This window comes from Branchiostoma lanceolatum, chromosome 11 (assembly GCF_035083965.1).
Source record: "Branchiostoma lanceolatum isolate klBraLanc5 chromosome 11, klBraLanc5.hap2, whole genome shotgun sequence".
Lineage (NCBI taxonomy): Eukaryota > Metazoa > Chordata > Leptocardii > Amphioxiformes > Branchiostomatidae > Branchiostoma > Branchiostoma lanceolatum.
This window is the reverse complement of record NC_089732.1, coordinates 2947095-2970295: the sequence shown is the minus strand read 5'-3', so window position 1 is coordinate 2970295 and position 23201 is coordinate 2947095. Positions and strand designations below refer to the sequence as shown.

The following is a 23201-nucleotide window of genomic DNA, read 5'->3' as shown; positions in this document are numbered from 1 at the left end:
ACTGAACTCACCCCCCCCCCCTCCAAACGGTATGGTGTATGATCAAATTTGCAGGGGGTGATAAGCATGTAAATATCAATCACTCTCCATAATAAGCCTTGATTATTTGGCGAAGATTATGTGTTCGTGGAACTCTTTATATACTAAAATTGTGCGTGTTTCCTCTTTGCAACATTTAGAGTTTTTTATTCATTCATTCCTTTCCTTTCATTCATTCATTCATTCGTTCATTCAGTTAACATCACAGAGAAGAAGAATGGACACAAAGACATTTCGGTGGTCAATCCGCTACTGGCTGCCACGCCACACCGGGATGTATGGAAGGAAGGTTCCCCTGTCCACTTGCGCACCACAGTAAAGTCGAGAGGACCCAAGGACATAGTGGTCATCAACCCACACCCTTATTCATTCGTCATCAACAATCCCGAGAAATGCAGCGGAAGTGACGTGTTTCTCCTCGTCATTGTGACGTCAGCACCTGGGAACCGCGCGCAGAGGTCAGCCATCAGGCAGACATAGGGGAACGAGAGCAACGTGCCGGGAACTGTCATTAGAACAGTTTTCGCGGTGGGGAAACCCGGCGACGCCTCGACACAACGAAGACTGGAACGCGAAAACACGGTCCAAAGGGACATCATCCAAGAGGACTTCGTCGATTCGTATAAAAATTTGACCATCAAGACCGTCATGTACCTAAAGTGGGCCTCAGAGTTCTGTTTCAACGCCAAATTCGTCCTGAAAGCTGACGATGACACTTTTGTGCACATCTATAACTTAGTTAGACATTTACGGGATCTGAATTCAACGATGACCAAGAGATTTGTGACAGGGCATGTTTTCAAAGGTGCGAAGCCGCTCAGAACCTCTAATCGCGGGTACGCCAGCCGGTGGGTCGTAAGTAAGGAAGACTATCCCAGAGACACTTTCCCGACATACCCTAGTGGATTTGCTTACGTCATTTCCAACGACATCACGGGCCAGATCTACGAGGTGTCTTTGACCTTGAAGTACCTGTTTCTCGAGGATGTGTTCTTGGGGCTGTGTTTGGAACAACTAAAGGTTGACCCTGTACACGACTACCGCTTCAACCCTTGGGCGGAATCGCCATCTTGTACAACTAATCAGGATAGGGTAGCTTCTCATTATCTTAAAACTTATGACGCAATTATCAGGGCGTGGCATGACGCCAACAGTTGCTAGGCAACTCTTTTTTTTTCATCCCGAATACAATCGTCTTTTTCTAAGTTCGGTGCCATGGAAAGATGATGGCCCGTGAAATTAGGCTATCAAAGGTATCTTCGTTATCCTACCAAGTTAGCAAATCTCAGTGAGTGCACTTTTGGAAAAAGACTTTAGCTAGAAACGATCACAATGCATCACCACAGCAAGTAAATTTTAGGGATGACGTTATATACGCAACAAGTCAGATATTTCCGTGAGATATTTCTCTTACCACCGCTTAGCGTACAAGGCAGGTTGTTACCTGAACGTGGACTCGATAACGTGTGTAAAGTTGACAACAAAGGAACAGTGACAACAAACGCGGTAAGGCGGTAAAAACAAGTGCGGTGGGGGTACTGGAGACAAGATATACGATATCTGACTTTCCTTCACAAGGTCTTCCTAAGGGGATATGTAAGAAGAATTCTCATGAAAGGAAGAGTCTGACGTAAATCGAACCCATAACATATGGTCTCGTCCGTTACCATGCCAACGGATAAGGTACGCAACGCAAATTGAAAAACCATACATTAAATCCCGACTAAACTTTCAAAGCTGGATTTGTCAGGTTGCTTTAGGTCAAAAAAAGCAGGAGGTCAAGTCCTGCATTTTAACGAGCTAAAGCCAGAAGTTTCAGATGAAACCAGGATTTCACCCCCCATCCTAATACATCATCAGTTCAACCAAAAGAGAAGGGTTCCGAGGTCAAACCGAGATCAAAACATGCCAAAGATCACCCATTTAGGCCAGATTTTTAAAATACACATTCTTCTGTCCTCCCTAGCAAAAAAACTGGACCATTCTGAGCAAAATTTGACAAGGATAAAATCATTTCAAAAATAAGTGAGCAAAATGATATAGGGGATTCACCGTGCACTCTAATGTGCAACTCATTAGCTGGTCCCCCTTCTTTGGAATCTTTCAGTGGACTGAGTACGAAGGTGGTACTGCATACAGAGGCATGCCGTTGATTTATTTTGGAAACATATAGATCTGCTCTTGTGTTTTTAAATCTCGACTATTAGGTATCAGCACGTATGGAGTCATAGTATTTCCTATGAATTATGATAATTAGGTATTCTTTTCCATAATTGATATCTATCGATATTCCTCTCTTTCTCAGTTACACATGTCCCGTGTTTGAGAGTCCTACAATAAAATGCAGCGGATTTATAAACTTTCAGCATTAATTTTGCAAATTAGCTCATGATTTGCATAATTAGCATATGGTTTGTCAAACATCAACAAGCTATCGACATATCAAATGTCAAGTCAAGTCAAGTCAAAGTTTATTGCACAACGATTGTAACAGGTACAATGTAAGGCAAAAATAAAATACTACTGGCTACTTATATCAAACTACTAAAAGCTATAGGTAGGTTCTATGCTATACAATGGTTAGGTTCTAGGCTGTACAATGCCCCATTTCAAACTACATGAAGGCACAATCTATATAATATTGTCAAATGTATAGATGATATCAACAGGAGATACAATAGGGAGTCGTATATGTCAATTATACATGTCATGACGATCCGTCAACCCCTTCTTGAGTTATATATTCTCTTTAAAGTTTGAAACGAAATCGGCTCCTGTAGTTAAAAAAAAGCCGCAAGGGGACCCAAACCTACATGACTTACTTCCCCTCCCTCCCAAGAGCTATCTATCACTAAAAAATCATGACCATAGCATGTCTAGAAAATGAGATATCAAACCCCCAAAGTTCCGCCTCAGCACCATAGAAAGCCGCCAGGGGGCCCAATCTAAGGTCTAAAGACCTACCTACCTACCTACGAAGCATGAGAACAATCTTGGAAGATACGATTATGTACACAGACATATTGTGCGTCGTGAAAGGTATTACCAAACACAGAAACACTCCTCCTGCACTTGATTTGATGAGTGACTTCTAAAAGCCCAAATCTTATATGTATATGAAAGATGTTCCCAGAATGATTGAACGAACAAGGATAGTGGACAACCGAGACGAGGTGAGCTATGGGCCATGGTTTTTCCTGTGGATTCCTCTAGTAAGTACGCTCGCCGTGTGCTTGGTAAGACAAAGGATTGCTCAGAGAGCGATGGAGTAGATTTAGGAGGAGAATTCCCCCGACAGTTCGGTTGTCTGTCCCGCTTGTCCACCCGCGCCAAAACAGGGCAGTGTGTTTACCGCCGTAAAACGACAGAGTGTCGTAAATATTTCAACACGTACCGTGCAACAGCGCCGCCTGGCGTGCTAGTTAAGCATAACAAGGGCTGGGCATAATCTCCAAGCAGATCTCTTCTGGGGCAAAATACTATTCACCAGGTTGTATTATTTCAACCAGTAGGTACCCATGCGAGTAATGAGGCTGTTGTAACGCACTCGAGGCACCTCCTCAAACACGGGACCCCCATTTTCCGTCTCTTCCGAAAGACGGTGCAGCTCCGACAAGGATATACCCTTCCCGGGATTCGATCCGGGGTCTCCCGGATCCAACTAATTGGAAACAGGAGGCTGAACTGCGAAGCCGCTACCAATTGAGCTACAGGGACATTTACTAACCCACCAACAATCTTCAGCTGGCGCCTAAGAGAGCAACTATCAGAAATATAAGAATCTGTAGTCAAGAATTGAATATAGAAATTGGAAGACTTCATAATATTCCCGTGACCAAAGTTTTGTCTATTCTGTCCAAGTTAGATTGAAGATGAACATCACTTTATTCTTGATTGTTCACGGTATAATGATAAATGCTCAAAGCTGTTCAACTTTCTTCCCGCTAGTTCAACAGAATTTGATACATCCCACCCTACTTAATTATATAAGTAGATAAATTACATTACATTCTAGAGAGAGATAGCCCTTACTGTAAATGCATTTCTAAAAGTTTGCGAGGTTTTATTTCACGCTAAGGCAAAAATGGAGTGTTTGCAGTGGTTTTAAGTTCACGGCAGCGCTTATATATAATAGTCATATACTCCCACAGTGTTGGACAAAAATGTTCGTGGTGGTTTTAAATTCGCGGTAGAAGGCCTTACATTTCATTTCATTTATTTACGGTACCTTAGTAACACAAGAATGTTAAGAATGGTATACAATGTATCATGGAGAAGCCATCTAACAAATAAGCAACTCTATGGCTCTCTGCCACCCATTTCATCAGTAGTGTGACAACGCCGGCTCGCCCTGGCGGGGCATGTTGTTCGCAGTGACGAACCTGCTGGGCGACAAATGCAGTGGCTACCCGAGGGAAAACGCAGAGTTGGAAGACCTCACACAACTTTAATGACAACGATTGAAAGAGACACTGGACTCTCAGGTTCTGCGTTATTATCCGTCATGAAGGACAGATTGTGCTGGAAAAACTTTATTGATTGTATCTCACTGGAGTAAATCCGGATGAATGATGATGATGATGAAACATATCACCACAAGGGCGGTTTCCAATGTGCCCTGCAGGCACACATAATCAATACATACTTTTAACATGTCCCACGTATATTGAAGAAAGACAGAAACTTATGAATGTTATCACCCGCAATGCAAACACAACCTTACCATCGAACACAAGCTCAGAAACGTTTAATTTACTTGTGTCATGTCCTGACGCAATTTCCTTGTACATAGGCCAATACATATCTACCTCTTTTCTAAAAAGAAATCGATTAATCTCTGACCCAAACAATCAATGTTTCCTGTACTGTGTATCATGTAATATACTTCCATATATGTATTCTGTATTACACTTATTGGATACCGTAGTGTTTAGACTGAAGTTTTGCAGAAATCATTAGCATTGTTAATAAGCAAAGACATATATGTCTTGACATTTTGTTCTACCCACGAACTTGCCATACATTGTACCTGTTACATTTGTTGTGCAATAAACTTTGATTGATTGATTGATACATACTGAAGTAATACAAGGTACAAACCAACAATCTTGATCCTGGCAAAACACAATTTCACATGAAATTTCAAGGCCACTTGAAAATTTATCAAAATCAACATGGCACTGCAGCACATGGTATGCAATGTACACATTATTGAATTGCATTGACTTCTCACAGAGTCTATAGCTAGTTAACAATATTATAACACTGAACAAAACTGAGAAGATATAGTTCACAGAATCAATTTGAAATAAATTTCATACATAAACAGCCTTTTCATCGGTTGATTGTCATTGCGTAGTAGACCACTGTTGCTATCAATGCCATCATTCCAGGAATACGAAAGGTATTCGCCTTGACCAGCATATCCAATAGAAAGGACACTGTAGATGGAAAATAAGGAAAACATTTATTCGTCTAATTCAGGTACCTATTGACAGATACATAAACAACACATACATTCTAGACCAGTACCCTAACTTACATAAATAGAAAACTTTTAGAAACTGGGGTTAGCGTAGTGCGTCCAGAATGCGTTGCGATAATAATTATCTGAATGGACTAGAAACTGAATGATGTCGACATATACACAAATGTAACTGATAAGCCTGATAAAGATAACGGACGCTCTCTGAGACGTCTGACTTTTTTTAAATCCAGTTGCTTGAATTGAGTACTAGTAGCTATTTACGGCGTATCAAGTTAACTACCTAGAATCATTGTCTATCCTTCATCAACGTGATAAGAAGAATCTTTTTTCAGAGTCACAAGCTTACCAAGGGATTTTCTCTTGTCTGGCGGTTTCCAGACTGCCCGCTGGCTGCTGGCTTGCTGGCGCTGCTGGCGCAAGAAGCCTGCCCAGTCCGGGGGCTTCTCCGGTAGGAGGATCTGCATGTGGTTCCAGAACCTGTGGATACATAGGATTATGCAAAATTTTGTAATAATTCAAGTATTGAAGATGAAATGCACTTCTTACTAGACTCAGTATATTGTATGAAAAAGAGCGTCAGGCTCTGTTCAAATCAATTCAGCTTGACAAGAGATGTAAGACAATATCAAAGCAGGATACTTTTAAATACTTGATGTCATGCACAGATGTTTGATTTGAATAACATGTAATGTATGAAGTATGTAATTATGTAGTCATGTGTTTTAAAAAGCGAGAAGAAGTCATTAGAACTTAGCTATACGGTAGCATATTGTGCTTAGTATTGTATTAGACGTTAACGTTATTATTACTACATGTACTTTGCTATCCCAATTACCCTTGTATGGCATTATGTGCATTTATCCCCCTGGGGAATGAACATGCAATAAAGATCACTAATAGATACAGGGACCGTAGGGCAGACGCGACAGTTAGCGCCAGGCAGTGCGCCTATCCTTTTTTTTTAAAGGGATTTTTGTGTGAAATCTGTGCAGTATAGGAGTGGCTGTGGTAGGAATTACACTCTTTATCTGTTAAAATAAATTATCTGTCTCAATCTTGTGGGCTTTGGCACCCCCATGATAAAGTGGATGGTCTTTCACTGGGTGTCTGAAGCCTGTAGGACCTATCCAAGGCCTCTGATTAGGAGGGGGGTTATCTGCAGACTAGCCATACAGAATTTGTCTTAAAACTAAGAAACAGGAAATGTAGCAGCTCGATCCCTGAAATGGATCAGATTACAATTTACATACAATCTTTGTAAGATTGGTCTTAGGTGGCTCATGGAATCCCTGAAATATATTCAAAAAATGAAAGTTCAATGTCAAGTTTTAGTAGTTCCACAAGCAAACTTGCTCCGGTCACAGACAGACGCAGACTCTCCTGTCCTGGACTGACTTAACTTTTCTTTCCATGTGTTACGTCAACAACTTATTTTACATAATTTTTCACCAGCAGTGGTTACTCTTGGCCTTACTTGTAGTGGAACGTGTCCGGATCACGTGATATCCTGTTCTGGAAGCCAATGTACAGGTCGTCCCAAAACAGACCCTTCAGAACCGTCTGGCGGTGGACTCCGATCCGGTTCTTGATCTGAGTTTAAAAAAAAAGAAAGTCCAGATATTAAACAAATAATGCTAGAACCGGTTTCCTTTACTGGAGATGTATCAAGTCCAATTTTCGTATTGGAAATTACAGTTCAGACTTGTTCCAGAATGACTTCTACCAACACAGATGAACTTTCAAGCTTAGATATTAAACGTCTTTAACAACTTCAAAACAATCGGAGAAACAGACTTTTTTCGTTTCTTTTTTCATGGAGATAACAAGGAGCTTCAACCCCCTCTTGATTCATTATAAAAATTAGCAGAAACGTATCACTGAGTTTCTGTACTTATGAAAAGATAGAAAGAAGTATATTTAAAGCCCTCGATATGACATTCTAATGAATGGGAAAATGATGTAGGGTTACCTCTAAGTACGCATGCTCCCTTGCGGGTCGGTGTTCGGGGAAACTCAGGTCTGAGAAATCCACCAGGAAGTCGTACCCGCCCTCGATAGGCTGGAATTCTTCATCTGTTTCTATCATCTGGCAGACACAAGACAGAAACGGACATCAATTATAATCAAATCGATAATCCAAAATCTGCATTTTCATTTTCGCCACGCAACTTGAAAGGTTGCATTGTTTACTAGTACAGTAGTTGACAGACTTGCTTCTTTGTAGACTTATTGTCAGTGGGTTTCGATTCAGGTATCCAGAGTACGGACGAATGGTCACTAAGTCCTACTGGGGGCAAGATAGAAGGACGCTTGTAAAGGTCTTTCATGTTGGTTAAGATCAAGTCGAGTGTGGCGTTTAACCTCGGGTCTTGTCTTTTACAACTTGGGAAAGAAGGCCCCCTCTACAGATATCAGAGAATCTGTCCTGTTAAAGTATACAAGTATTGCGAAACCACAATCTGGATACTTTGTAGGCATGTTGTCAGTGACTGCAAGTACATGGCCAGCAAAAGCGTCACGATGTGGGGAGTTTAGGGGTAACTAGACTCCACAGACTATGATGGAGGACAGGGGACATGGGAGTCGTCAGGGTCTAGTTCACACCAATACACATTCCAGGTTTCCGACACGACAGCTAGCAATGTCGATTCGATTGTGTGAGAGGGTTGCTAGAGGATACCACATTATCATATCACTGTAAATGTACTGCTTTCATCACCATGGTCTGTACTTAATTGTCACGATCCAAACAGACCTCAAGAACAAAGGAATTGGAGACCTAAGAACAGCAAAGAAACTCAGAGAGCTATGGCAGCTCGCAAGAAAGAAGGCACGGAGTGGAAAGAAATGAAGAAAGACTGAATGCAGCCAGAGGTTGTTTCCACAACCTCTGAGAACTTCTGAAGAACACAGTGGATCATCATCTGTACTTAATTTGTAAAATCATAAACGTACACTAAAGGCCTTTCATCTATTCATCATTAAATAATGACATACTGACCCGCAGTACCAAGTTGTAGTTGCTGAACCCCGTCCACTCGTAGTAGAATGGGATCCAGCCAGGGTAGGAAAAGATCTCGCTCCCTATGCTCTCATTGATCTTGTCGATGTAGAAGTCGAAATCCCAGCTGTCTTTGTAGATCTTAGTTCCTGGGGGAGGATCCACTATCGCAAGCCTGTAGGGAACACTTCGGACGGTTAGGCCTCCATATATTGCGCAAACCTTGGATGTTCAAGTGTACACAATCTGTGCGTTTGCCTTTCGTTTCTACGATATACTAGTACTTTGATATTCTTCCACACGCCTAAAGTTTCGAAAATTTTTAAATACATATAGAATACAACACGGGGCATTCCGTATCACCCAAGGTTCCAGCCCGACCGCGGGTAGGATCGCCCGATGGTCATAGGGCGATCCGACCCGCAGGAGGGCTGGAACCTCGGGTGATACGGAATGCCCCGTGTTGTATTTTATTTATGTCAAACCCGACCCGAGAAAACACAAATTTCAATGCGGAATGCTGAGGGATTGAGAAGTTGAGGGATTTTTGTGTCCTGGAACAAAAAAACTGTAACAACATTGATTCCAACCTCCGAATCCGGCATTCGAATTATCAACAGCGGCGCAACCGGCGCCCTCGAAATTCATTCTAAATATTCTATGGAAGCCCGTGTGATACAACTTTAGAACCTCATGTGATGCGGATAGTTATCACACGGTCCGGAACACCCGTATCAGGCCCATGCAGGCATGACATAAATTGATGAAATACCTGCAATCCGCTGAGCCGTCCAAAGTCAGAGCCAGGTCCAGAGTGGCGCCGGGTTTCGGTGTCCACGTGAGGATCTGGTCGGAGTACCTGTTAATGAGAGCATTCAGCTGCTCCCCGCCGTTCTTCGTATTGTTGTCACGGATATACCTGAAACGGAGAATTAAGTTTGATACAAATATGTATCTGTATAGCCGGTATAACAGCCCATAGGCATAACATACCAGCCTCTGTATTGGTATAGCCGGTATAATCGTAACACACCGGTTTTGCAGGCACGCGGCGCGACAGCAGCTGGGTATATAACACAGAACCAAACCACCTGCCACACATAACCTTTGAAATCTAGCTGCAAGAGATCATTGGAAAACCTTGAAGTTCAAATTAGTTGGTAACTGGGAGACCCCGGTTCGAATCCGGGGAAGGGCCTCCTGGCTTGAGCTGCATTCGTCTTTCAGCGGCGGAAGGGACGTAAAAAAGGAGTTTCTCGATCACGTTAAAAGGCACTACAACCGCCTCATTACTCAAATGAGTAACCTACTGGCTGTACTTCAACAGATATCAATAGAAGCGAGTGACGGATTATCTCTTGGGGATTGACTTCAGTTCACTCACTTGTCGCCAGGGTACGCTTCCACGAAGTAGCCAGCGAATGGGCAGTAGATCCTCGGGTTGACGTCACGCACCACTTGTGTCTTGTAGTACAGCAGCTTTTTCCGCTCTGTGGCGATGAACTGGGCTTTCCATTTGTCTGCAGAAACAACGTCAACATCAACATGTACAATTTGAAGGAGAAACAGCCTTCAAACAGGATATATCCTTTCACATGTCTGACCTACTCAAGTTAAAATGAAACAAATATAATACAAATACATACTTTTAGTTACTAGACAGAATATACATACATACAAGTACAAATTAATACAAAGCAAATACATCAACAAAAGAGTGAGTTTAGAGTTCTTCAGACTGAGTTGTAGGCTCAGGTCTCATCGGAATCTTGGCCTGTTTTTTACCAATAATAAGTTTATTGCAAGTTCTTGCCCGTAGGCTAATTGCAAGTACATGAAACATGGAAGGACGGACAGACAATTGGTAACAACATAGCATGTGACTTTTCTAGTTCAAATACTAACAGACTAAAAGACGAATGCTCCCACTTTTTCTGTAATGTGTGGGTTTTGTGATGTTAACAGGAGTCAGAGTAGTTTTCTTTTGGTCTGTAAACATGGAGAAGTTTGGATGGAATTTGGTGGCCTCTTTAAACAGAGCCTAAATTTTCTTTCTTGATCGTAGAAGGGGCAACTTGAAATGAAATGTGTTTCGTCTTCCACCGTGTTTAATATGCATTACACACATGTACAAATGCGTGCATCAACTCCAACAAATGATCAATGTTTTCTCAATACTTCAGAAGATGAATAGTATATGCCCCATGAATACAAGTGTGAAATAAAAGGGTCAATCCCTGGTTATTAGGGGTGGATACCAGTTCGCTGGACCTGATTCGGACCTTTATAACATTCAAGAACCGAGTCCAAAAAACAGGAAAGCCTAAAACCTGAGTCCAAAAAAAACTGAACAAAGTACAAATATATGTAACTATTTTGTTTGATAAAAAGTGTTTTGAGTGTCCCCTCTGACAAAAAAGGCATTTAAAATAAGTGTAACATTCAAATATCAAACACTGGTTTATCTTGAAAGTCTAATCTCACCAAGAAAATACTATAGTCGTGCGTGTCAGTATTACTTCTCTATGCTTATTATTGGTCTAATAAAACAAAACATCAACTGGACAGGATCAGGTCCAGGTTCAGGTCCGGACCTGAACCTAAATCTCTGGACCTAAACTTGGACTTAGACCTTATTAAGCCAAACCGGTATCCACCCCTACTGGTTATACATGTATAGATACGCACAGGCAGCTACTATAAGATAGTTATTCTTTACCTGTGTATCGTCCTCCATTGAAAGCCAAAGGGAACCCGGATGCACCCCCCGCGAAGTCACTCATCATAATGTCCACATTCTTGGGTAGTCGTCCACCATTGGGCTGTGTGCAGTCCACGGTGTTAAGGATCTGGTGGCCTAAAAACACAAAATATTCATTCATTCATTTCTTTCTTTTTTTCTTTCTTTTTCATTGACTTATTTCCATTAGCATTACATAGAGAAACACTACTCTACCTGGAGTCCACTTACAAACTAAATTAAATGAAATGGAACTTTGAAAAAAAAACTTATACGATTGGTAAACAGAAAATTATACAAGATCAAATACAGTGAACTTAAAAGTCAGGGGAAGAAGTCAGAGGTCAACATAAGATAACGGAAATATAATCTGGGTATTGTATGCAAAGATATTCAAAAGTAAATGAACTGAGCACGGTGTGTTGCAGGCCCAGTCATCGCCTCTATTTCTCCAAACGATTCATTTATTTAATCTAATCAAACGCTCTGAATTGTCAAGCATGGCAATAATCTCATATAAATAATGGGCAATATAAGTAATCTCATTTGTAGAAACCACTTCCCTAAGCAGCATAAACTGTAAACAAACGTCGGTTGCTCCACTAGACAGTATGCTGCTAAAGACATACAAACAAAACAAGGCAGATCAAAGTTGCAGCCTTACCCTTGTAGTCCACCAAGATACAGGTGTCCATATCTGGATGCACGCCGTCCATCAGGATCATGAAACGGAGGTCGGCATTGATCTGTGGTATAACATCAGTACACCAGTCAATCAATCAATCAATCAATCAATCAATCAATCAATCAATCAATCAATCAATCAATCAATCAGTCAATCAATCAATCGTTTCTGGCCCTCCCTTTCACATTGTGATAGATTCAAAGAAAACAACACAATGTCTCAGGCAATCAAATAATCAGCCGATCACTCAAGAATTTCTCCAGTCATACACTGTTTTTACTACATATCTATCAGAATCCGCCCAATCCTGCCTTCTGTGTGTCCTCTTTGTATGGAGGTAATTTCAGCTGACGTACTTTACAGTTGTATCTCAATTGTTTAAATTCAATCTGAGAACTTCGAATCCACCATGCATTGCAACTACTATTGGAGGTAGACGTAAGATGTTGTCTTATAAACATGTGATGCACGTTTGCCTGAATTATGTAAAGAAGACTTTGATTGTAGTTCTGCTTACATCAGTTGCCCTTTGCAAGCTATTGCTTAACTTTTCTCCACCTATGATCATTGCAGAAATGTTTTTAAAATGTTACTTGTCTTGATTCAGAATTATGATGAATGTAGCGTGATTGTTACACCAGACGTTACAAACGTCATCATGGACTTTTTTTACAAATTTTGATTCTCTTAGAATTGCAACCGTGCAATACACGTGAGACACAGGCAGCTATTGCTGGTGCCGTGACACACACACATATATACCGCTTTTACACTTGGGTGGAGTGGGGAAAATCGTGTGAAGTGCCTTTTTCCCAAGGGCAAAGATCAGTGGCTTCAGAGGATTCGAACCCGGGACCACTGGGCCAAGAGCTGGGCCAAAAACCCTGCCGTTATGCCACACGACCCCACTAGTCATCATGGATAGCAGCATAAAGGTACTGCAGGTATAACCTCACCTCCTGCCATACACCAAAGTTGCAGACGTTGATGTTGTTCAGTTTGACCCCGCTCTGCTCCAGTTTACAGAACACCGGCATGGAAGTGTCTCCGACGTAGATCGGGATGTTCGGGTTTTTTTCCGACAGCAGCGCTAGCGTCGGGTAGCTGGGAGGAGAGGAGCACAACATGTAACTAGTTACCACTGAAAATAGTTTCATCAGGTTGGAATTCGAATTTTCGACAGCGGCGCAACCGGCGCACTCGAAATGCATTCTAAATATTCTATGGAAGCCTGTGTGATACAGCTTAGAACCCCGTGTGATAGGGAAAATTATCACATGGCCAGATGGTGTCGACCAATCAGAAGCCTCCATTGCCCACAATAAGTGGTCTGTTATCACGCCATAACACACCACTTATTGACGTCATGCCATAACAAAACCGTTGCATTTTGTAGATGGGGGTATCTTTTTGATGAATCTTTTTCTTAACCTTGTTTAAAATATCTTTATTGTCTTAAAATTCCCCCAAATGTCCTAAGAATACATGAAGAATTCATGAAAAAAGGAAAAAAATTCAATTCAAGTAAAATTCAAACGGAAGGACTAAAAACAATATTTTTCACACCCCCGCCGTCAAAGTGGAACCGGCCCAGACGATCGTTCGCAGAACGCGTTCGAACGTCCGCCATAAGAGTACCACAGTTTTTCGTCGAGGAACTGTCAGACGCCGACTTAGAGTCAGTTTTCGGGTCATGGGAAGTTGGGGAAGACGCCCAGGAACATACTTCAGCGGTTGAGGGGCAAGGAAGCTGACGAGTGTGACCAACAAGAAGCAGCGGGCACACAGAGTCCCCTCGCGATCCCCACTCATCACATTGTATTTCCCGAAGTAGCAAATCATGGCAGACAAAGAAATCGCCCATGAAACCTCCTACGTTTCTACCCACGAGGACCCCAGACCGGTATGTTCACGTTTCTGAGGGGTTTTACCTGACGAAAATTAAAAATGTTACTGGCAAAGTGATGTCGTCTTGTTAAAAACAAACGCCCCCCTCCCCATGGCCCAAGTCACGAACACGTAACTTCCCGAAACCGATGTGTTGGCATCGAAAGAATTACGGTCAAAATCGCCCAAATTCTTACAGGTTTGTACCTACAATGATCTCGGCTCGATATGTGTACGCTTCTGTGGGATTTTTTTCCGGCTTGAGTAATAATTCTTTTTCCGAGACTGTGGAAGACGAATGATCCCACTTTTTCTGTGATATGTGGGTTTTGTGATGTTAAGAGGAGAGTAGTTTTCTTTTCGTCTGAAAACGTGGAGAAATTAGGATGAAATATAGTGGCCTCTTTAAACAGCTCATTTCTTTCGTTGTCGTAGAATGGACAACTTGACATAAAATGTATTTCGTCTTCCACCTTGTTTGACATACAGTATTTACATCCCCAAGGTTACTCAGTGCCTTACTCAAGTTGTTTAGTAAATAGGCAATCTCAGGATGTGCTGTGTTCTCACCATAGATACTCTGCATCATATTTAGTGCCTGTTCCGTGTGGGCTCGAAGACAAGTCACCGCTTGTTTACATTGGATTATATGAAGATCATATGTACAATGGATTGATTTTACATGTATAATATTAAATAAAGAATCTATGTATTATACAGAAATTTGTCTCTCTTATACGGGTCAGTTTGGATAGGCTATGTGATAATAACGTTAATGACCCGCCTGTTCCTCGGTGTATATGGTGTCATAACGCCTGGTCATGTGCTATAACCACCTCATAAAACCACCTCGTTCGCTTCGCTCACTTGGTGGTTTTATTCGGTGGTTATAGCACATGACCAGGCGTTATGACACCATATACACCTCAGGGCGGGTCATTAACCCTTAATTATCACATAGGTAGATGGCGTCGACCAATCAGAAGCCTCCATTGCCCACAATAAGTGGTCTGTTATCACGCCATAACACACCACTTATTGACGTCATGTCAGAACACAACCGTTCCATTTTGTAGAGGGGGTATCTTTTTGATGAATCTTTTTCTTAACCTTGTTTAAAAAATCTTTATAACCGTTGCATTTTGTAGAGGGGGTATCTATTTGATGAATCTTTTTCTTAACCTTGTTTAAAAAATCTTTATTGTCTTAGAATCCTTAAAAAAATTCCTTAGAATACATGAAAAAGGGAAAACAAATTTAAAATTCCCAAAAATGTTCCGCGTGTTCCATTTGCTGATGGCCAAAGAAACCACGTTCTATCTAAGGTTCCGCGCGTTCCATTTCCTGCTGGCCAAAGAACCTGTGTTCTATTCAGGTTACCTGAGGTAATGTTGCAGGGAGATTCTTCAATGATAACATTTTCTGACTGACCTGAAACCGACCCTCCTATCCTGTGTGGTTGAAATAAATAAATCAGGCTACAGTTGTACATATTCTTCATCATCTTCTGTTAAAAAAGGACAAATGTGAATTCTAAAATGCATTCTTGATAGTATAAGGGATTTATGCGTCAAACAGAAATTGTCTACTCTTATATGCGTCAGTTTGGATAAGCTATATGATAATAACGTTAATGACCCGCCTCTTCCTCGGTGTATATGGTGTCATAACGCCTGGCCAGGTGCTATAACCACCTCATAAAACCACCTCGTTCGCTTCTCTCACTCGGTGGTTTTATTCGGTGGTTATAGCACCTGGCCAGGCGTTATGACACCATATACACCTTGGGGCGGGTCATTAACCCTTAATTATCACCCGGTCTGGCACACCGGTATCGAACGTTTTTGCAGCCCAGGTATGACATAAAGAACGTTATATAATACATAGTCTACAAGTCTTAGATCCGATTAAACACATGGTTTTGAGTCGATTTGGAGTTGACTCAGCGGCTCCAAGAATTGGAATGTACTCAGAAAACCTGTGTGTAAATCTATATTGTTCCAAGCAGCCTGACAGAGAACGGTTAGCAAGTATGTTGGTAAGGAAGTCTAACAATCATCAAAGGAGCTGTCTCAAACCTGAGATGGTCCGAGTGAACATGACTTATGTAAATGAGGTCAGCACGTGACAGCCTCTCCAGCCAATCAGAGGGCGGTTCGTGGAGCAGCCACCAACCCCTGGCGAAGGCGGGCCCAGTTAGCCATGGGTCGAAGAACATGGTCGTCTGTCCCAGCTTCAGCTCCATACACGCATGCGCGAAAAACGTGAGCTGAAAAAAAGCGTGCAAAGGACTCATTGTTAAAAGCTTTTCTCTATCTTATCTATGGAACTATTACAAATAAGTTTTAGTTGAGCATACTGCTGCTGCAAGAGCCAAGACCGTAGAAGTCAGACAAATAGTCAGACAAATAGCTTTCCCTCCTAATGGCATGTACAATTAAGGAGAGACGGACGAACATAAGTCTGTATGAATTATGCAAAGTAAGACCTCATTTACACAATGTCATATATTCAGTTCGTCTTAAAGGGGCATATTGTGACATGAGCATAAAACAAAATTCTTTGTTCTTGATTATTTTTCTACATCATTAGTTGAATCTACCTTATTACACTGCACAGCAATATTCATCACGTATGGATGCGACTTTGTAGTATCATGCGGACGTCTTAAAATAATTGTATACGCAATCCCCACCACCACTTGACTTGTCTGCCATCTTGTCGAACCATCACCGAACACGCGATCGAACGTGCGACGTTCTGAAGTTTGATCACTTGTGGTGATTTTCCTATGACGCTCGATCTCTGACCGTAACGGTCGATTCGATTATTTCTTAGCGTTCTACGCTGGCTTATCCCGCAAGTTAATATGTAAATGAACCAGATTTTACACGTTTTGCGTTTTTCGTCGTTTATTAATGGTGGAAATGTGACTAAATGACGGGAATATGTTGGAAATAAGTAACAAATAAGTTACAAATGTGAATCTTAGTGTAGATCTTTAAAATTCTTACTACATGTATTTGTAGTTTTTGCGCACCAGATTCGACAATATGCCCCATTAAACGATAAACATTTCACACTCCTAATACACACAATCAAGGTGATTTTAAGCCTCCTCAATACAGTCTAGGTAATGATAAATATTTTCATATAGAAATGATGCAACTAAAAATGATGCTTAGCTTTCGTAGTCTCTGAGGAAATGATCTTCAACGGGGGTTACTTAAGTTTTCAGATATTATGACAAACTTTCGTTCAAAATCCGACCATCTTCTATTAAACATTTACCCATTATGGCCATTCTTCCTCCAGAAACTTTTACGAAGGCTGATCATGAGTTTCAATAGAGAGGAAGCCCGCATATTCACTGCGTTCCTAAATATAATGTTATACAGTAGAATCCGCTTAACCGCACGTCCCAATTGAATGGAATGTGCATTTATCCGAGGTGCAATTAAGTGGCTTCTACTGTACTAGTTGACCCAATCAGGAGTCTGGGTTGCCCCTAAGGATTCACCAGAGGACACATGAGGGGTCGTTTACCACATCTCTTGTGAGGACTGTGATGCACAGTACGTGGGTGAGACAGAAAGGGCCCTCAAGAAGAGGCTCACCGAGCACAAGACTCAAGAGAGACTACTGCCCGGTGGCACAGCACATGAAGGTCCACAAACTTGAACAGAAACCTGAACACAAACACAAACCTGAACAGAACGTCTCCATTCTCGACAGAGAGAGCAGGTGGTTCGATCGGGGGGGCAAAAGTACCGAGGTCACTGGTTCCTTTGTAATCCCTCGGTAGCCAGCACCGAAGGTGCCTTCATCGCTAGACTTCCAGTGACGCAGTTTTGTCATCTCTGGGCGTCCAGCAATGAGGCGACTTCGTTACTGGAAATCTTCAAATCACTGGAAACCGGGAGATGAGAGTACCTGCGGAGCTGGAAAACCATTGATGACAAATATTCACCTGAGCTAGTCTAGTGACCTGATAGATTCCGCACCGTAAACCGAGCCAGCTTCCGATATGCAATTTACGCCAACGTACGCGTCAATTTACGTAATGTTACATTTACGACAAAACGCCAAAATGCAAATTCAAGTGACGGTCGATTACATTACTATGTAACTATAACACACTTATATACAGTAACTGTAACAATAATTTTCCTCCATTTTAGGGTGTAACTCAGACCAAGGACATAAATATGCTCAGACTGTGCATTCAAAGGAAAATAACGCACCATAAATTATTAATGCCCTGTACATGTATGTACACCTTTGTGTGGCCATGGGTTTCACCAAGGACATTATATATAATGTCCTTGGTTTCACACTCCACTTCCCTAGATCACAAATCACCATAGTGATGGTTACAGGTAGTTAAGTGGTTTGAAGTCGGCGGTTTTATATGGTATTATCATTAGTGACGGTATAATGGTAGTGGATGTTATATCAAATAAAATCTTACGTTCTGGCTTTCGGAAGACGGTATCAAGGGGCAAGGTAAAACCTCACTCTTTACTTTTTACTAACCAAATTTGAAAAAAATTAGTGTTTTACTCGATAGATTTCCCAGCCATACATTCAGTGTGTTGTTTGTTCGAGTAGTGTCCGTTGCGTATATTGTTACATCATATCTAACCTCCATGCCGTCTTATTGTAGTACGGTATCGACTCAAAAGATCGTCTATCGTCTAGGCACTGGAACATTCCAATGATAATAGGATGTGATTACTGGAAGCCCACTATATAAACAAAAAATGTAATCACTCGGCTTCCAGCACTGAAGAGTCACTCGTCACTGGTAAATCTAGCGCGGAACCCGTGACTACGGGACTTTTGTTACTGGCTCAGTACTGGTTATCTAGTGACGAGTGATCTCCGTACTCGGTAACCTGGAGGAATGAATGACTTTTGAACAAGCATACTTGTCTGGCACCCGAGTGACGAGCGGGGATCGTCACTAGAAACCGAGTGATGAGCGGACTTCATTTCTGGAAACCGAGTACTGAGGCAAGATTCAGTGCTGGAATTCCAGCGCTGAGGAGGCTTCAGTACTGAAATAAAGCCGTTCGTCACTGGATTTATAGTGACGAACTTTCTTCCGAGCTGGACGTCCAGTGACGACGCCACTTTGTTCACGAGTTCGTTACTCGGCGCCCAGTGAGGAATCCGTGACCTCGGTACCTTTGCATCGGGGGGTCAAAGAAGCAGTGCACATATAAGATCCTGGTCCCCCTCTTTGCAACGCGACCAAGGCCGTCACCGCCCCCCCCCCTCCATCTAAAACACTCTCGTGTCACGTGACCTAGTGACCTCTCGTAGGTCACGTAACAACACCGACTCAGAGATGAAGGAGTGGTGGATGCCACCTGCTACTCAAGGTGCAATATTTTCAATAGCCGTATTAGTCTAATTCCTCAGTATTTCTATGGTGTTATAATGTTATTGTAAGAAGTGTACAGTTATTGGATGAATTTTAATAATAAGTTTATTGCAAATTCCTGTTCGGAAGGCTAATTGCAAATAACGTAGATAAAAGAACAGGGCACACAATAGGTATAAAAGCAGCTAAACTAGATTATAAAACAAAAGTAATTGTTTATAACTATCGAAGGGTTTCACTTCTTTTTTGTAAGCAATGGAAGACGTAATGTCCCACATTTTCTATAATTTGTGTTGTTTTTGTGTTAAAAGAAGAACAGCATTTTCTTTGTCTGTAAGCTTAGAGAAATTCGGATACATTTTAGTAGTCAGAATAGACAACTCTTTTCGTGCATTTTCATGAAAGGAACAGTTTGAAATAAAGTGTATTTCGTCTTCCACGGCATTTGTACTGCAATACTTACAAATCTTTTCGTGTATAGGTAATTTTCTATGCCTGCCTCTTTCTATTTCCAACGGATGAGCACTGGCTAATTTTGCTAATGGCTGAAAGTATATGAATTATTAATGAATTATGTCTCCTACCCCAATTCATGGTATGTGTCATATATATATATATATGACACATACAATTGGATTTGACTTCTTTTTTGGAAGCAGAGGAACACGAAAACCCCCACTTTTTCCACAATCTATTGGTTCTGTGAATTGTTAAGAGAAAGAAGGGCTTTCTGTTTGTCCGTAAATGTGAGAAAATTGGTATAGGTCGTGGCGACATCTTTTAACAAATCAGTTCTTTCATCGCGGTTAAATGAACTATTGGAATGTGCTTCTTCGTCTTCCACCTCTGTAGACTGGCGAACGGCAAATGTGGCAGAGACGTTAATAGGGTTTTTGTGGCGTCGCGGTGCCGGTGGCGTAGTAGCAGGGTATTTGGCCCAAGAACCCAGAGATACCGGGTTCAAATCCGGGGTTCCCTTATTTGTCCCGTTGACGTTGTGCCCTTGGGAAAGGCACTTTACATGACTTTCCCCACTCCACTCAGGTGAAAATAAGTACCTAGCTTCGGTTAGGGACGTCCTTTGGATAGGACGTTAAATGGAGGTCCCGAGTTTGAGGAGATAGAGCCACACCTCAAGCACGTAAAAGAACCCAACACACTTATCGAAAAGAGTAGGGGTCCTTCCCGGTGTGAGTGGATCATACAAATCTGTCCGGATATGCAGCTTGTACTCTTCAGTACAAACCTGGTGTGTTACACCCTGAGGCGGTTTACTGGGTATGCAATACAAACAAACAAACAAAGAATTGAGCAACATGATATTCTACCGACCTGTACTTCACCGGGCTTGATAGTCTGTGGGGGTCTCACATCGTTGTTCCATGGCTCGGGAGGAATCAGCTCCACCAAAGACAGCCTCCCACTCTCGTCTAACTCCGGGACTAAACGAAAATATCACAACTTTTATCATTTGTTTTCTTTTTTGTATGTTTTCATTTATGAAACAGGGATTCTTACATGTAGATGATGACCGTTTGCTCTCTCTCTCTCTCTCTCTCTCTCTCTCTCTCTCTCTCTCTCTCTCCCTCTCTCTCTCTGTCGCTCTCTCTCTCTCTCTCTCTCTCTCTCTATATATATATATATATATATTGTGACAAGGCAGAGGACCTCCACCCAGGAACGGAAGTGTTAGCCGTACCTAACCTCTCCTGGCTGAAGCTCTCTGGAGGATTGACGTACTTCATAGTAGAAGGGTCCAATTTCCAGCCGTGCTTGGTGCATCGCAGAACGCTGCAAAGGAACACAGCAAGGTCCATAGGAATCACGTATAACAGGTCTCTGGTTCCTTTTGAAACTCCATCACTGTTCAGGCTTTAGTACTAGAAGAAAGTCGTTCCACGTTTGAATTAAACCAGAGTACCGCTTTGGAATCAATACCTGCATTTCTTCCGCACTGTGTATGCAGTGGCTATAGCGTTTAGTCCCTTTCGCCCATCAAGTGAGCAATGGAACACCCATACGTGTGTAAGTGATTTTTCTAGTGAAGGAGGAAGCTTTAGGGCGAGCGAGAGAGAGAGATGGAGAGAAAGAGAGTGAGACTTACATTTACACACACACACACACACACAACGCACACACACACTCTCTCTCTCCCTATCTCTATCTAGCTTTCACACACACACACACACACTGTGACACACACACATACACAAACACACATGCACACACAAACACACACACAAACACGCACACACACACACACATACACACACAAACACAGAGAGAGAGAGAGAGAGAGAGAGAGAGAGAGAGAGAGAGAGAAATGCGTGCACACATGTGACACACACACACACACACACACACAAGTAAAGCCGAGGCAATGACGTCATAACTGTAGCAAGTCTAAGCTCATCGATTCGATAAACAGAATTCTCTCTTACGCGCTGCTGGAATCTTCTACATCTTTCACAAACGTCCCGCCTTGATGTTTGCAGATGTTTCGGCAAGCCTTGTAGGGTTCATTGCGACTCGTTGCATCCTGTGAGATTAATTACAGCCTTTGATAGACCAACTCTAACTAATCACACAGCCTCCTATGTTTATAAAATTACCAAGAATCGAGGGGAAGTCGAACGTACTCGAGTATGCTAGATGTTTATATACAGTGATACTCGTGAATATGTATAGATTTGTTAAAATGTGACCTGTACTTAGCCCTGTGGGGCAAACATGCACAATAAAGGTCTTTGGAATGACGTTCTGCCAACTCGTTACGACGGTAATTGTCACATGATTCTGAAAAAATTCAAATCAATGGATAGTGAACCCTTGACCACTGCTATGAAATGTGTTGATACATTTTCGCGTACGAATATATAGTCACACACCTTGTAAATGATAAAGTTGTTGCCTGCCTCCTTGCAGATCAGGTTAACCCCAGGTGTCAGGGCGGCGGTTTCTTCTGCAGTTAAGCGTAACACTTCCACGCTCCTCTGCTCCATCTTCGCCATGCAAAGAAGTCACTGTTATACCAGATACAACATAGCAAAAATGGTAATCCAGGAACGTTTAACTTCGAAAGCCGAACAAAACACGAACGGATACTAATTTTGATAAAATAAATTGGAGGAGGGGGGGGGGCACCCTAAACTAAAAGTTGTGTATTTTCTAATAGAATTTCGATGGCGTTGGTGGATTTGAACAGACGAGCTAATCTTCCACTGGGCAGTGACAGAAAAGACAGACGCTATATCTACAGTATTTACAGGTTCGTGATAACAGTCCCAATGCCAGTGTGCAATCATGAGTGCATGATGGATGAGAAGATATTTATCATCACATTCCGGACCCACTGAGGCGATTTGAGTGTTGGGCATATCTCAGGGCAACCAAATATTTGGGATAGTGGTATTGTGATGGTTTTATCCCATAATTTTGCCAGTAAGATATTATGAAAACTCCTTATGGTAAAAAGAGGGGATAAGACCCCGCCATCCCCTCTTTTCGCCAGTTTGAATTTTTGAAAAGTCCTTATGGTCAAAAGAGGGGAAAAGACCCCCGCCATACCCTGTTATCTGTCTGTTTTGCGAATTTCTACTATTTTCCAGCGACCTGTGGAGCCTGGTATAGGCTAAAGGTTTCCAACCAACAATTTTGTATTTTTTACTTAGAGCACCTTTTTTTAAATTACGAAACATATTGGAATCATCACAATATGCATATTTCCATTCCACTTACCGTTAACCATCACCAAAACACCCCTCCACAGAGTAAGCGCTTTTAGACATGAAATTCTATGAAAGATTTTGAAAGAATTAGATCTATGTATTGGTTAAGGTCTGGGCGAGACAGACCAAAGGAGTTTTCATAATCTCTTACTGGCGAAAATATTAGATAAAACCATCACAATACCACTATCCCGACTATTTTATTCATCCTGGATTTAATGCTACTATCCTTTTCAGTACTAGA

General features: G+C 41.8%; 1 protein-coding gene across 1 annotated transcript; it reads right to left on the bottom strand.

Annotated features, from left to right (window-relative positions):
* Positions 1–4769: 4769 nt before the first annotated feature.
* Positions 4770–22243, bottom strand: LOC136445101 (cytidine monophosphate-N-acetylneuraminic acid hydroxylase-like). The gene is made up of 15 exons (XM_066442962.1): positions 22118–22243; positions 21671–21768; positions 20929–21020; positions 20562–20671; positions 15919–16109; positions 12910–13057; positions 11933–12014; positions 11248–11385; positions 9913–10048; positions 9301–9447; positions 8529–8715; positions 7497–7613; positions 7002–7117; positions 5874–6004; positions 4770–5480 (listed from the first exon to the last, which is right to left on the bottom strand). Exons 1-15 carry the CDS (start codon positions 22238–22240, stop codon positions 5374–5376), a joined length of 1923 nt encoding a protein of 640 aa, XP_066299059.1. The 5' UTR covers positions 22241–22243; the 3' UTR covers positions 4770–5373.
* Positions 22244–23201: the final 958 nt, after the last annotated feature.